Here is a 13,699-nt window from a genome sequence, read left to right as displayed (position 1 = left end):
CTTTGCAACCCCATGGACTGTAACCCACCAGGCTCCTCTGTCCATTCTCCAGGGGATTCTCCAGACAAGAATACTGGAGTAGGTTGCCATGCCCTCCTCCAGGGAATCTTCCCAACCCAGGGATTGAACCCAGGTCTCCTGCATTGCAGGTGGATTCTTTACCATCTGAGCCACCGGGGAAGTCCCTTTTTGATATAGTGGGGGAAAAAAGTTGTTTGGTAAATAAAGTATATTTCATTCACAACCTAAATATTTTTAATGCCATTCTTCATAAAGAGAGATTTTTCTGGCAATTAGGGCCCATATATTTAAAAAACATTTGAAAGCTATTAAGCATTATTTATTATATAGGACAAAGTTTTTTCAAGTTATTTATGTACCTTATTTTCAAGTCACAGATAAAATAAGAACAGAGGCAAACTACTAAACACAAATTCCCAATACTCATTCTAGAGTTTCAAAGTATTTCCACCAGGCCCAATTAACTTTCTCCTTAATCTCACAAGTTAACATAACAAAATCCAGTAGGGAAGCAAAGCACTGAAAGCACACCCACCATGTGCTAATCAGACTGATGACCTGCAAAAGGAATATGCTTTCCTGGTTACCACGTTCCTCTAAAACTACAGTGCAGAAGGCAGGCAGGCAGTGAGGAGAGTGGTAATGTAGGCTCAGCCTTTCACCAGGAGTGACTTCTCTATGCTACTTCATTAAAGAAGGGCAAAGACATCTTCCTGTCCACACCATGGGTTCTCAGGAAGAAGCAATGACAAACTTGTAAGAGTGCTTTGAAAAGCAAAGTGCTCAATAATATACATTATCTGTATCCCTTTCTGAACCAAAGGAAAAAACCAAAACCTCCCGCTATATAATCTGCAACAAGTAAAATGGGAGGTGTTGCCATTGGTACTGTCTATACAAATTACTAAAGCAAAAAAAATTGCAGGAAATATATTTAATCAGATGAAAACTAACTGCTTTCAAGTATATCTAATGTATTTGGATACAAATCTTTAACATGTAGGTCCAGCTTAACACTCACCTAAAAAAAACAAAACAACAGGACAAAAAGGCACAAACAGGAATTTCTTTTACAATATTCTATATTCAGGTTAGCGTGAAAAATTTTAAAAGTGCTTACAGACTTGAAGCAGACTTGCTGATTTTTAAAACACATCTGTAGGTCTTAAATCCTAATAGGATAGGAAGGTATTCTTTAAAGCAAAACTATTTTTAAAGTGTAGTAATGGAGTAAAACTAACTCTTGACAATTGGGATAACAATTATAATTTCAATCTAATTAACAAAATTAAATATTTTTGAAACAACAGGGAATCAGAGAAGAGTACAGAGAACACAGTCCAAAAGATATTAATAGAAAATATGTTCATATGTATCTCTGAACATATTTTATGGTTGCCAGGGTATTTGTCTTTACAGAAAATACTGATAAAACACGTAAGGCCCTGAGCATTTAAAGGCAACAGGTTTTAACAGAGAAACTTATAAAGAGACAATTAAAGGCTGTGAAAGATAACCAGGCTACACACTACTTTTTCCTGCAGCAGGAATATACACACATCTCCTCTTTCATTTCTCCCTGTTTATTGAGGACTAGAAGAATGGACCAATAGACAGTAATATAAAGTGGGAAAACTAAGAGAAGCAATTAAGGCCCATTAGGAATTGCTGTGTGTGGTTCACAGCTTCTGAAACTGATCTCGAGACCCTGAATCTGACGCTGACAGAGGACAACTCGAGGGAGAGCACCCTGGCTTCCTCGAGTCAGGTGATGCTGAGAAGGGGCTGCAGGACAAGTTACCTTTAGTGCCTTACATTGCCTTTTAAAAATTTCTCTCCAAAAGTCTTGCCTACTCTCCCCTAGGACTATCTCACCCCTATCTCCCACCCTCAAGAAACCACACATTACCCCTTGGGCTATCCAAAACCTGCAGTCTGTGCTCTCTCTTAGCCCTTTCTTGAAATGCTCCATTCTCCGAGCAACTAATTTCCTCGGTGTATACTAGTGAGGAGCTGGAAGAAAAGACAGCTAATGAAGGGTGACTGCACTAAGGGATTCCCAGAACAGACTATGGCCCCTTGTCCCAGCAAAGGATCTGACTAAAGCATGCTTTCCCATCACAAAAGCGATCAAGTGAGGTTATGCTGTGTATAAACGCATGAACATGAATTAAAAAAAAAAAAACTTGAGGAGGGAGGGAGGAGGGTTCAGGATGGGAACACGTGTATACCTGTGGCGGATTCAGGTTGATATATGGCAAAACCAATACAATATTGTAAAGTTAAAAAATAAAATTTAAAAAAAATATTAAAAAAAAAAAAAAAAAACTTAAAGCATATGTCCTAAAATGGTGGGTCAGCAGACCTTTTCCTCATTTCCAGAACTGCTCTGATTCAAGTAGGGCTGAGGGGCCCAACCTCACATGCAAGATCCTCCCTCTCCTTCAAAACTTAAGTCTCCAAAGCACCCTTCTCTAACACTGAGGACTCAACAGACTCACGGGGCTTGAAAACCACTGCTATCGTACACTCCTACTAGAATCAGAGATCCAGGAAGCGCCTGGAGTAACACCCTCAAATACAGATGAGGAGAATGAGGCCCAAAGAATTTAAGTGACTTGTTCAAGAATACATGAAGAGCTATACCAACATCTTCTGACTACTCAAGCAGTGGTATCACTACAAAGTGCTACTCAAGAAAAATCTTCACAACTTCCTTGAAAAATACACAAAATTATTCCCAGGTAAACACATTTTCAGAGTCCATTTTTCAAAGTAATTTAAATATCCCTCAGGCAATCATGCTGAGTTTTTTTTAACTTACTAAGCCTTGTTTACAGATGACACTAAAGTAAACCAGAGCCTATCAAAAGATCACAAACTCCGATTTTCTACAATCTCAATGATATTATTTTGAAAAAATTGAAATTAAAATTAGAAAAATTAAGATTGTGAAAATACTGTGGGCACAAGGTAATACCAGTCAAAAATAATTGGCGTTGGGATAGTAAATGTTCTCATTATGATACTGGAAACTGTATTCCTAGAATGAAAACACTTACTTTCTAAATGACTGACCGTTCGTCTCCTAACGCTCTGAATATACTAGGTAATTAGAAGATTTTTCACGGTGTGTACACCTGTATTTCTTATTTTGAACTGTTGATATATTAACAATTCAAAAAAAAATTTTTTGAAGACATGGGATAAATTTAGCTTCATTTCAAAGAGGCATATTTTATAAACACATTATAAATATTTGCAAAGCTGCCTTATTAACCTTTTAGAAGAAAAATTAGAAGAATGAGATTCATATTAAAATGTTAAGTCAGGTTCTGTTTCAAAAAGGAAGTTTTAAGGAGAGTCAATATGCATACATTTCAAAAATAAGGTCAAGCTAAATGAGAAAGAAGAAAGGGGAAAATTAGGACAAGCTTGATAGATCATAAATTAAAAGGCAGAAATGCCCAGCTTTTACAACAAAATCAATACATCAGGGAAAAAAGTCATTTTAAAAAAGACTCTTCATAAAATAAAAGCAGATGCTAATTTAAACAAAAGAAAGACATGCGTGCTAAGTTGCTTCCCGTTAAGCTCCTCTGTGCGTGGGATTCTCCTGGTAAGAATACTGGAGTGGGTTGCCATGCCCTCCCTCCAGGGGATCTTTCCTACCCAGGGATTGAACCCACATCTCTTTATGCCTCCTGCATCAGCAGCTGGATTCTTTACCGCTAGGGCCACCTGGAAAGCCCCAGAAATGTCACTTCAAAAGAACCTACAGTTTTCATTAGCATTGACGCCTCTAAGAATGGCCTTCAGTTCCTGAAGCTTCTGATGAGCTCGTGCATGGACACTGTCAATCAGGAGTTTTTCTATTGATAAATGATCAATCTGCATAAACAAGAACAGAATCGTATGTACAATTCGAACATTTTTACTTTAAAAGTCTGACAGTAGATTACTATGCTTCAAGATACTTCCTTTTAGAACACACTGATGAAGTGTTAACCAATAAAAGAAAGCAAACTTAAACAATGGTATTGATAGCTTAAAGGCTATAGTTAACATCTGGCAAGTATAGATCAAGACACTGTTAATCATAGTTATCACAGTGATTAAATGGCAGATCTTAACAAAAATTAAAGTGGTTATCTGATCTAAATTACAAAATTTGAAAGAATATCTTAAAAATTATACCTTACCATATTAGATGTTAAAACAACCACAACAAACCTATCAGCATAACATTCATTTAAAATAAGTTTCATAAAGGGTTTTAGGAACCATTAGGTATTTTAAAGAATTTGTGCTAAAAGCTTAAGTAGAAATGATGTTACGTTATATTCATTTGATCAAGCCAATATTAAAATATATTAAGTTCTTTTACCTTCATGGCTCTTTCTACTAATTTGGAATCAGAAGCCGGCAAAGGAGGATCATGAAAAATCTGTAAAGGCTTGGAGGCATCATTCTCATCAATTTTAATTGTAACTTTGTGAACAGATGCTGTCCCTGTTTTTCTCCCAAGAACCTGTTGACTAAAGAGAAAAAAGAATATTAAGAATTTTTTACAACAATCTGTTAACTTCTGGAATAAAAGAGAGTCTACTGTGTACCTTATCCAAAGTCTACAACATGGCAGGCACTCACTCTTTGTTGAGGGAATATTAATATTGGGAAGACAGCTATTCTGTAATCCAACACAATATGATCTACTACATTAAAAAACACACACACATAATTAAAAACACATATACACATAAAAAATCCCCAAACAAAACAAACTGTCTCTAAGTGGTGCCTATTCACCTCTGATTCCTTTACAGAAAATGAAAACCAAGCAAAGTTCAAATGGGGAAGAGGATTACAAAACCTTCCCCAGAAGTCTGTAAAAAGTACAATTCAAAATATAACACTGTGACTGGCAAGGATTTTTAAAAAATGATACCCAGTAATTTAACCTACTGGTCTTTTAGCAATCTGGTTTGAAGCCAGAGTAATCTAATCTTTTAAGAATAGTAAGTTTTAGTACAAACAGACAAATATCTACATATTTAAAACATGCCATGTTCTAAGAAAGGTGCTAATTATGGATGTCCTACGTGGTTTAGGATACCATGGGACCTTACCATACAAATTCAGGTTGCTAGATACAAAGAAAATCAGATGCATGAGAGAAAAGGAGAAACAAAGAGAACAAAGAGTATTTACAGTCATTGCATGACCCCAGAATCAACTTTACTTACTTCCAAACTGAGAGGGAGAGGCATTTTCCTGCATGATACCTTTCCACCTGTACAAGGTCTCCCCACCGCTCTCGGATTAACATTAGAGTTTGAGAATGTAGCACTTCTAACTGAAGTGATAAGCAGAAAGAATCTGATGGATCTAGTTAAGCAAATCTAATATATTACTACAACAGCCAAAGAAGTATAAGCAAACTTCATATAACAAATGCTCTATTCCCCAAAAGTTGACCATTATATTTCTCCAGTGATGTATATAAAAGGAGGTGCAATTTGTGACATAATTTTAGAAAAAGGTTTTACATTTAATTTTGAACCAATATAAACAAAACATAAGGTCCAGGTTACCCCTTAATTCATCATAGTTTAGAGAATATGGGTAGACCTAATTTTTTCTCTCCAAAGAGTACTATTTCTACCTCATTATTTAAAATTTTTACCTGCAAAGTCAACAGTAAAATGAAAAGCTTGGTTTAAAAAAAAAAAAAAAGATCTACCATTATTCTTTACACTGGCCAGTTCCCAAGCCCCATTTCCACCCTGAAAGGGTAAGGGAGAGAGTTTAAGCTGCTCCAGTTCAGGACTAGAGGCAAATGGAAACGTGTGTGCTGTGGGGGGGTTGTTGTTTAGTCACTTAGTCGTGTCCGACTCTTTTGCGACCCCATGGACTGCAGCACACCAGTCTCCTCTGTCCATTGGATTTCCCAGGCAAGAATACTGGAGTGGGTTGCCATTTCCTCCTCCAGGGGACCCTTCTGACCCAGGGATCGAACTCACATCTCCCACACTGGCAGGTGAGTTCTTTACCACTGAGCCACTAGGAAAGTGTGTTGGGGGTGGAGGGATACAAATTCTTCACAAATACAGGGCTCAAATTTCAGAAGGATACGCAGGCAGTTGTACATGTCCTGAAGAGGTTTCTCATCAGCAAAGAGCCTAGATTGTACCAGTTGATGGATAAAGTTGATCTGCATACTATGAACCAAGGCTCGCCCATCTTCCATTGGCGGGAAAAAAGGAGGTGGTTACTCAGAAAAGTATCCAGACTGTGTCATAGACCCACTAAGGAAGAGTATACTAACAATAAGTCAAAAAAAAAAACACTGAAATTATCTATGAATATTACTGATTATACTATAGAAACACTGAAACCTTTGTGGTTAGTAGGGAGTTATGATTATCATAAAATCTGTTTCAAATTACAGGATAAACTGTTAAACACATGTATTATTCTGCAAGAATGTATCAATAACATAAAAACATCCAACATTTAAATCAATACTGATTTAAATCAGTATTTATGATTTACCTCCTGTTTCCTTATCCTCAACTAGAATTTCTAGCTTGAGAAGACGCCACGGAACATCAGGGTCATCTCCCATCACAGTCAAGGTGGCTTCAAATTCTCCTTCAACTCGAAACTTCACTCGGCCATTTGCTTTTAGAAGAAGAAGAAGTCGTCTACTTTGCTAGAAAATAAGCAGCCTCCTCCTGCTAACCTAGAACTTTTTAGTCTTGCTCACAAGAAATCTTAAATAGATTGAAGATTCTTTCATAAGTGTTCAAACAATTCAGTATTTCCTGCATTAACAGTAGCCAGCATCCAGGTCATCGAGAAATCAAAGGCAACTCTTCTAAATATCAAGGAACAATACTGAGGCTCAACTCTAGGACCCAGGCTCTCCTCCAGCCCCAGGTGATCTTGCCCTCTCCTCAGCTTCAAATACCAGCACTGTATTTCCAGATACAGTGAAATGATATGGCACAAATTACAGTTTCAAACACCACCAAAATTGTAGGTAAAGACTTCATAATGATATTTTAAAAGATAAAACTCCCAAAAGCTGATTTTAAAAATATTCTAACAAGTCAATTCTTTAAAAATATATTCCAAGCACATACCAACTGTAAGATTTGCTAACTGAGGAGGAAGATCCGTGGTTACAAGCCGATGTCTAAGAATCTGGTTCAGCTGGTGAAGTGTAGCTTGCTTCTCAATTTTGGTAATTGGGTCTGGAGGAATAATTTTATCCTACAAAAATGTTCAAGTGATTTAGAAATAATGTGCAAAGAGACATAATTTTTACCTGCACCTGCCCTAACACAGTACTTTCTTACTTTACCCGAGAGAATCTCAACACTCGTTTCTGCAGTCTACATCCAATAATAGTGACCATTACTATCATGTATTAGAGTGTCAATGATTCCACCAGTCGCCTGGCTAAGATAATAATGCAACAGTCTTCTTCATGCTCTATTTATGAAACCAACTTAATGTCACTAGATGATTTCTACCACTTCTTAGAAGTATAAAATACAATAGCGTCGAGTGAATAAACAACTGCAACAAATTCTATAAAAAACACTTCCAAAAAGCAATTCGTGTGCCATATTTTCACATCTGAAATAGATGTCACCTTTGCAATTCTGTTCACCCTCACCTAAATGAATACATAACTCATTTTGATAGCTACTCATGTTCTGGCTCCAATTTATTTCAACACCTCCCCTCCCCCAAATTTTCATGAGAGAAAAAACAAACTACATGAAGTATTTATTTTAAAACACAGAACAGTTTTTTTTTGGGGGGGGGGACTGGGCTATTTATTAATATTCTAGAATCTAATTCCAAAGCCTTCAATTTTGGGGGGGGGGCAGTGGGAACACACTTACTCTGATGCAGGTTGGCAGCCGTGGATAAGACCCAGTAGTCAGCACATCAATAGCATATGGGATGGCAAAACTAGGCAGGCGTGCATGGACCAGAGCGTCTCTAGCTAACGAGGCCAGGCGATCCGCAGTGTCCACAAACAGGATGGCTTGCTGATCTAAGAAGCTTGAGATCATCTTTAAAGCAAAAGGTAAACGCATTAAGCTTCCTTGAAAACTAGCCACTTTTCACTTCATATATCATTTACTGATTACAAAGTAAATCTTAAGAAATAATATAGCTTTTCCATACGTCAAAATATTTCATCAAAAAATTTCCCAGTAATTTGAGGAAAGAAGAAATAGTTTTAAAACCAGTCATATTCTATCAATTTAAATAAAAGGTTTCCCAATTCATTTCTCCATCCTTAACATTACACATACATATGACAAGTCAGGAAAAATAAATAGAGTGAAATGCTTTTTCTCTTACAGATTTCTAGAGTTGACTGGTAATAAAGTAGATATAAATGCATGGACTCCTGGACCCAGACTGCCTTGGTCTCAATTTTAATTCTGCAATTTATTAGCCCTGTAACCTTGGACAAGTTACTTTCCCTCTGTGCCTCTGTTTTTTCAATATAAAATGGAGATGGTTTTCTCCCTCTCATAAGGTTGTTCTGAGGATTAAGAGTTTATGCATATGAAACCTTTAGAACAGTGCCTAGAACATATAAAACACTCAGTAAACATTGCCCATTATGAGATCTAGGCCAACTTCATCCTGATACAGAAAACCTTTCCATCAGTTCTCTACTCAATGCATTTCACAAGTGTGCCTAAACTAACAGAGTTCATCCAGAAGCTGAAAACTAATTCCTTTTGGAACAATACTTAAAAGTCTTTTGTGTCTTTCAAATAGGGGAAGCCGCACTCTATCTTCAAGCTGAACACTGCAAACCATATCAATTAGTCTTCATATCTCCAAATTCCTGACTTACCATCCCTAGTCCACTGCTTGGAAATGGTCCAGTTTATCAGTGGTCAACTTAAAATATGGTATCCAGAATTAATAACACATCAGGCTCACACAATGCCCTACATTTTCTCAGCATTCCCACACTTATTATCTGATTTTTACAACTCTAAGAAATAGACAAAAACAGTTAATTACCATCACCTTAGAGATGAAAAACTTGAGGCTGACGTTTCTACATTTGCTCAAAGATAGTCAATAATCAGAGAAGCTGGAAACAAAAACTGTTTTTTCTAACTCTTCACTGAAGACCAGCATAGCCCTGTAGAAATGCTACCTTCCATGACTAGTAAAATGGGAGTCTATAAACACCACCAACACTAACTTCTAACATCAGGAGCCACGACACTGTTACCACACAGCAACCCTGAAGTTAACTAAAAGGCCTTGATCTTCTGTGCATCAATCTCCTTCAAGCAAGGTCCCCTTTCCCATCCTGAACCTGAAGCATGACTCTACTCTGATTAGAACATATTTAAAACCATTTTGAATCCTGCTTCTTTCAACTTCTGCTGATAAACAAAATGATAAACAAAATGCAGTAGATCCATACAATTCAGCTATAAAAATGAAGTACTGATACACGGTACAACATGGAAGACCCTTGAAAACATTATGCTAAATGAAAGAAGACAATCACAAAAGACCATATATTATGATTCCATTTATATGTAAATATTCAGAAGAGGCATATCTATAGAGACAGCAGAGACTGCTTAGGGCTGGGGGGTACTTCGGGTGACAGTTAAAGGGTAACAATTTGAAAATTTTCTAAAACTGACTGTGGTGATGGTTGCACATATCTGTCAATATACTAAAAACCACTGAATTGTACACTTTTTTATTATTGTTTTTTGGCCACACCACATAGTCTGTGGGATTTTAGTTCCCTGACCAGGGATCGAATCTGCGCCGCCTGCAGTGGAAGTGCAGAGTCCTAACAACTGGACCACCAGGAATTCTCAGAATTGTACGTTTTAAATGGGCAGCCTGTATGGTATGTGAATTGTACCTCAATATTGCTTTGGAGAGAGATTTTTCTTTTTCTTAGCTAGAACATTATACAGATTGTTTTACCATTAATCAGAGTTCTATAAACCATGTATTTATACACTCAGCTAAACACTTAATATGTCTGGCATGGCTAAAAATCATTATCTATTAAGAACCTCTAATGAGTCTAGTTAAATAATCATTAAGTTGAGAACACCAAGTGTCAATATGTGAATAATCCTCTAATTCTCCAGTTAATGGACTTTATTCTTGACAAAAGCACAACGGTATCTACAGTCACAAAAATATTGAAACATTATGTATAAAGTTCAATATGAGACTTTATTCAGAATATGACTTACTGTGACACACAGTTCAAAAAACTAACAGGAAAATACTATGAATTAATGAAAGATGAATACAATATGGCTCAATATCAAAACCAAGAGTTTTAGATTTTGCTTGATATTATTTTATCAACATACAGCTCAGTAGTATCAAACAGGTAATTTAAAGACCCATGGTATAATTAGGGATTTAACAATGGATTTGAAAAACTGAACATCTACATTTTATATACTTCAGTAATACCTAATTCTTCACTGAAAGTTTTAATATCTTTAGGAAAAGATAACCCCAAATTAACTATTGAAAAGAAACCTTGGGACTTTTCAGAAATACTATACCATGCTTCTTCATTTTGACCAAAATAGATTCATTAGGCTTGGTGCCCAAATTTCCAAAAACAATGAAACGAATTGTAAACTTTCTGATGAATAAGCTTAAAATAAGCCAGTTTATTCATCTTTACATTCACCTTTATTTAAAAAAGTATTCTTTGAATGATGTTTTACAGTGTACAAAAGACTTTCTGTCTACAAACTTAAATTTACCAAGGAAATCAACAGACAGATGAATAAATAAAAGGACTTTTCCCCCATTAAAAAAAACTCAATATATGGTACAAGATACCCCCTCTTTGACCAATGTTATATAGAAGGATGATATCAGCTTACTCCTAGAGACAAAAAAATCTGTGGCTAGAAATAAGTCTTCTTTTAACTTTCAAAAAATATATTATTCTAGAATTTTAAGTTCTCAATTTCTTCATAACCTCTTTTCCTTTCACTTTAGCAATTTTCACATAAGCTTTCTAATGATAGGGGAACTTAGTGAAACTGAAGATATCAAATGCACTGGGCTAAAATTGAGGAGACATTTCAGAAAGTCATGGGCAGAAATACAATTGTGTTATAGATTTCTTTCTGAAGTGAAACTTTATGGAATATGCAAACCCTAATAAATCTCTAAATACAGCTACTATCAAAATATTTCAACTTAGCTTGTCAGGTGCAAAAAATAAATTACCTCTACACTGAGTAGCTGATTTTAATTTATCTAGGAAACCTGGCAAATTCAGAATTTGAAAATGATCTGAATATAATTTACCCAGTGTAAGCTTTTTCTGAACTTGCACCTATAAAAACTGATAAAACTTTTAAATGTCATTACATAACTGAATGGGAAAAAAGAATCTGAGCATCAGTGTCAAGTTCACTTAGAGAATCTATCCACTTTTCCTACAGTGGCTAGAAGGCTACTTGACCTTGCAGAGCTGGATCTGGAGAACTAACTTCAATTAATGTGGATTAATACATGCTCTCATCATTTTAGGATTTTATTCATTTTATTATAATTACCCTTTCCAATATGAACTCCTTAACCCTTCTTGAATATAGCTTAAAACTTTTGAGGGGGGTGTGTGTGGTGGGCATATTTTAGCATCTTTGGTAAACTTCACTACAGGTCACCCTTTTGAATTCAAAAAAGTGACCCAACAGTCAAAAGACCACGAGCTTCTTGAGGGCAGGGACTATGCCTTATTCGAGTCTCAATCCACCATGTCTTTATGCCTCGTGTGCAATAAAGGTCTGGAGAATGAACAGATGAATAAACAAGTATGTTAGTTGCTCAGTCATGTCTGACTCTTTGCGACCCCAAAGACTGTAGCCCACCAGGCTCCCCTGTCCATGGAATTCTCCAGGCAAGAATACTGGAGTAGGTAGCCATGCCCTTCTCCAGGGCATCTTCCCAACCCAGAAATCGAACCTGGGTCTCCTGCTTTGCAGGTGGATTCTTTACTGTCTGAGCCACCAACGAAGCCCCAATAAATAAATAAAGCGACAAATAAATGCTATCGTCAGTTCTGTGGCCCTGAAAAAGCTATTTAACTTCGAGGAACCTTATTTCCTTATCTGTAAAATAAGAAGACAATTCAGACTCTGCCACTCTCAAAGGGTTGTCAAGAAATCAAGAGGCAAAATTTAGGGAATACTTTGTAAACTCTAAGAAATCATACAAATGTAAACTAACCATTTTCCCCCTTTACATCCAGTCTCATATTTAATGTCTCCAAATATGGTCTACTCTTTTTTTTCTGATTAGGTGTCCATAAACAAAAAATAAGTTTCTACAGATACATACTATATATTATCATACAGAAATGATTACTCACATAAGTAATGCCTCCAAAAACCTATCAGCAGATATGTTACAGTTAAAATTAGAAACTATGCCTATTACAAGTTAACATTCCAAAACGTTATTTTATATAAAATAAAGTCAAAAGTTTAACTCACCGCACATTTTTCCACTTTGCCAGCATTATTAGCCCATTTTACTAAAGCTAAAAGTCGAACAAAGAGTTGGCGTGTCCGGCTAGCAAACTGCACTATTTCTATTTTCCTTTAAAACAAAACAAAACAACTCTTAATGAATCAGCATATTTGAAGGAGTATTTCACAATTAATTTCATCTGAGCTAAAATATGAATCAATCTGTTTACAACCATTACAATGAAAGAACCCACCTAAAATATTTATCTAAATATGAATTATTGTCACATTTTGTATACCACCTGCATATGCCTCATTTTCTACCTCAGAACAATAAATCCAATAGAATGCTTAGGCAATGAATCACAGGTTATAATTAATTTTATACTACAATAAAAGTTGTTTACTAAAATATACTATATTCACAAATATAAAATTATTATATAGGAGTTAACTGGGTCACAAAGGGAACGAAATTATGCTTTGAAATCCAAGGAGTAAGCGTCTTTTAATTTCATGGCTGCAAACACCATCTGCAGTGATTTTGGAGCCCAAAAAAAATAAAGTCTGACACTGTTTCCACTGTTTCCCCATCTATTTCCCATGAAGTGATGGGACCAGATGCCATGATCTTAGTTTTCTGAATGTTGAGCTTTAAGCCAACTTTTTCACTCTCCTCTTTCACTTTCATCAAGAGGCTTTCTAGTTCTTCTTCACTTTCTGCCATAAGGGTGGTATCATCTGCATATCTGAGGTTATTGATATTTCTCCCGGCAACTCCCGGCAATCTTGATTCCAGCTTGTGCCTCTTCCAGCCGAGCGTTTCTCATGATGTACTCTGCATAAAGTTATGACCAACCTAGATAGCATGTTGAAAAGCAGATATTACTTTGCCAGCAAAGGTCCGTCTAGTCAAGGCTATGGTTTTTCCAGTGGTCATGTATGGATGTAAGAGTTGGACTGTGAAGAAAGCTGAGCGCCGAAGAATTGATGCTTTTGAACTATGGTACTGGAGTCCCTTGGACTGCAAGGAGATCCAACCAGTCCATCCTAAAGGAGATCAGTCCTGGGTGTTCATTGGAAGGACTGATGCTGAGGCTGAAACTCCAATACTTTGGCCACCTTATGCAAAGAGCTGA

General features: G+C 36.4%; 1 protein-coding gene across 3 annotated transcripts in view; it reads right to left on the bottom strand.

The window, feature by feature from the left end:
* MED14 (mediator complex subunit 14) overlaps positions 1-13,699 on the bottom strand; it is a 176,519-nt gene that overhangs the window by 41,344 nt on the left and 121,476 nt on the right. For all 3 annotated transcript variants that reach the window (XM_059883453.1, XM_005228293.5, NM_001207031.1), the window contains exons 3-10: positions 12,585-12,690; positions 7,941-8,114; positions 7,170-7,299; positions 6,577-6,705; positions 6,157-6,264; positions 5,268-5,400; positions 4,409-4,559; positions 3,801-3,912 (exon numbers count right to left, since the gene is read on the bottom strand). In XM_059883453.1, coding sequence (XP_059739436.1) covers positions 3,801-3,912; positions 4,409-4,559; positions 5,268-5,400; positions 6,157-6,264; positions 6,577-6,705; positions 7,170-7,299; positions 7,941-8,114 — 937 coding nt within the window. In that variant the 5' untranslated portion in view covers positions 12,585-12,690. The remainder of the gene's footprint in view (positions 1-3,800; positions 3,913-4,408; positions 4,560-5,267; positions 5,401-6,156; positions 6,265-6,576; positions 6,706-7,169; positions 7,300-7,940; positions 8,115-12,584; positions 12,691-13,699) is intronic.

Source organism: Bos taurus, chromosome X (genome assembly GCF_002263795.3).
Source record: "Bos taurus isolate L1 Dominette 01449 registration number 42190680 breed Hereford chromosome X, ARS-UCD2.0, whole genome shotgun sequence".
Taxonomy (NCBI): Eukaryota; Metazoa; Chordata; class Mammalia; order Artiodactyla; family Bovidae; genus Bos; species Bos taurus.
The sequence above is the reverse complement of the archived record's forward strand: the minus strand, read 5'-3'. Positions and strand labels throughout refer to the sequence as shown.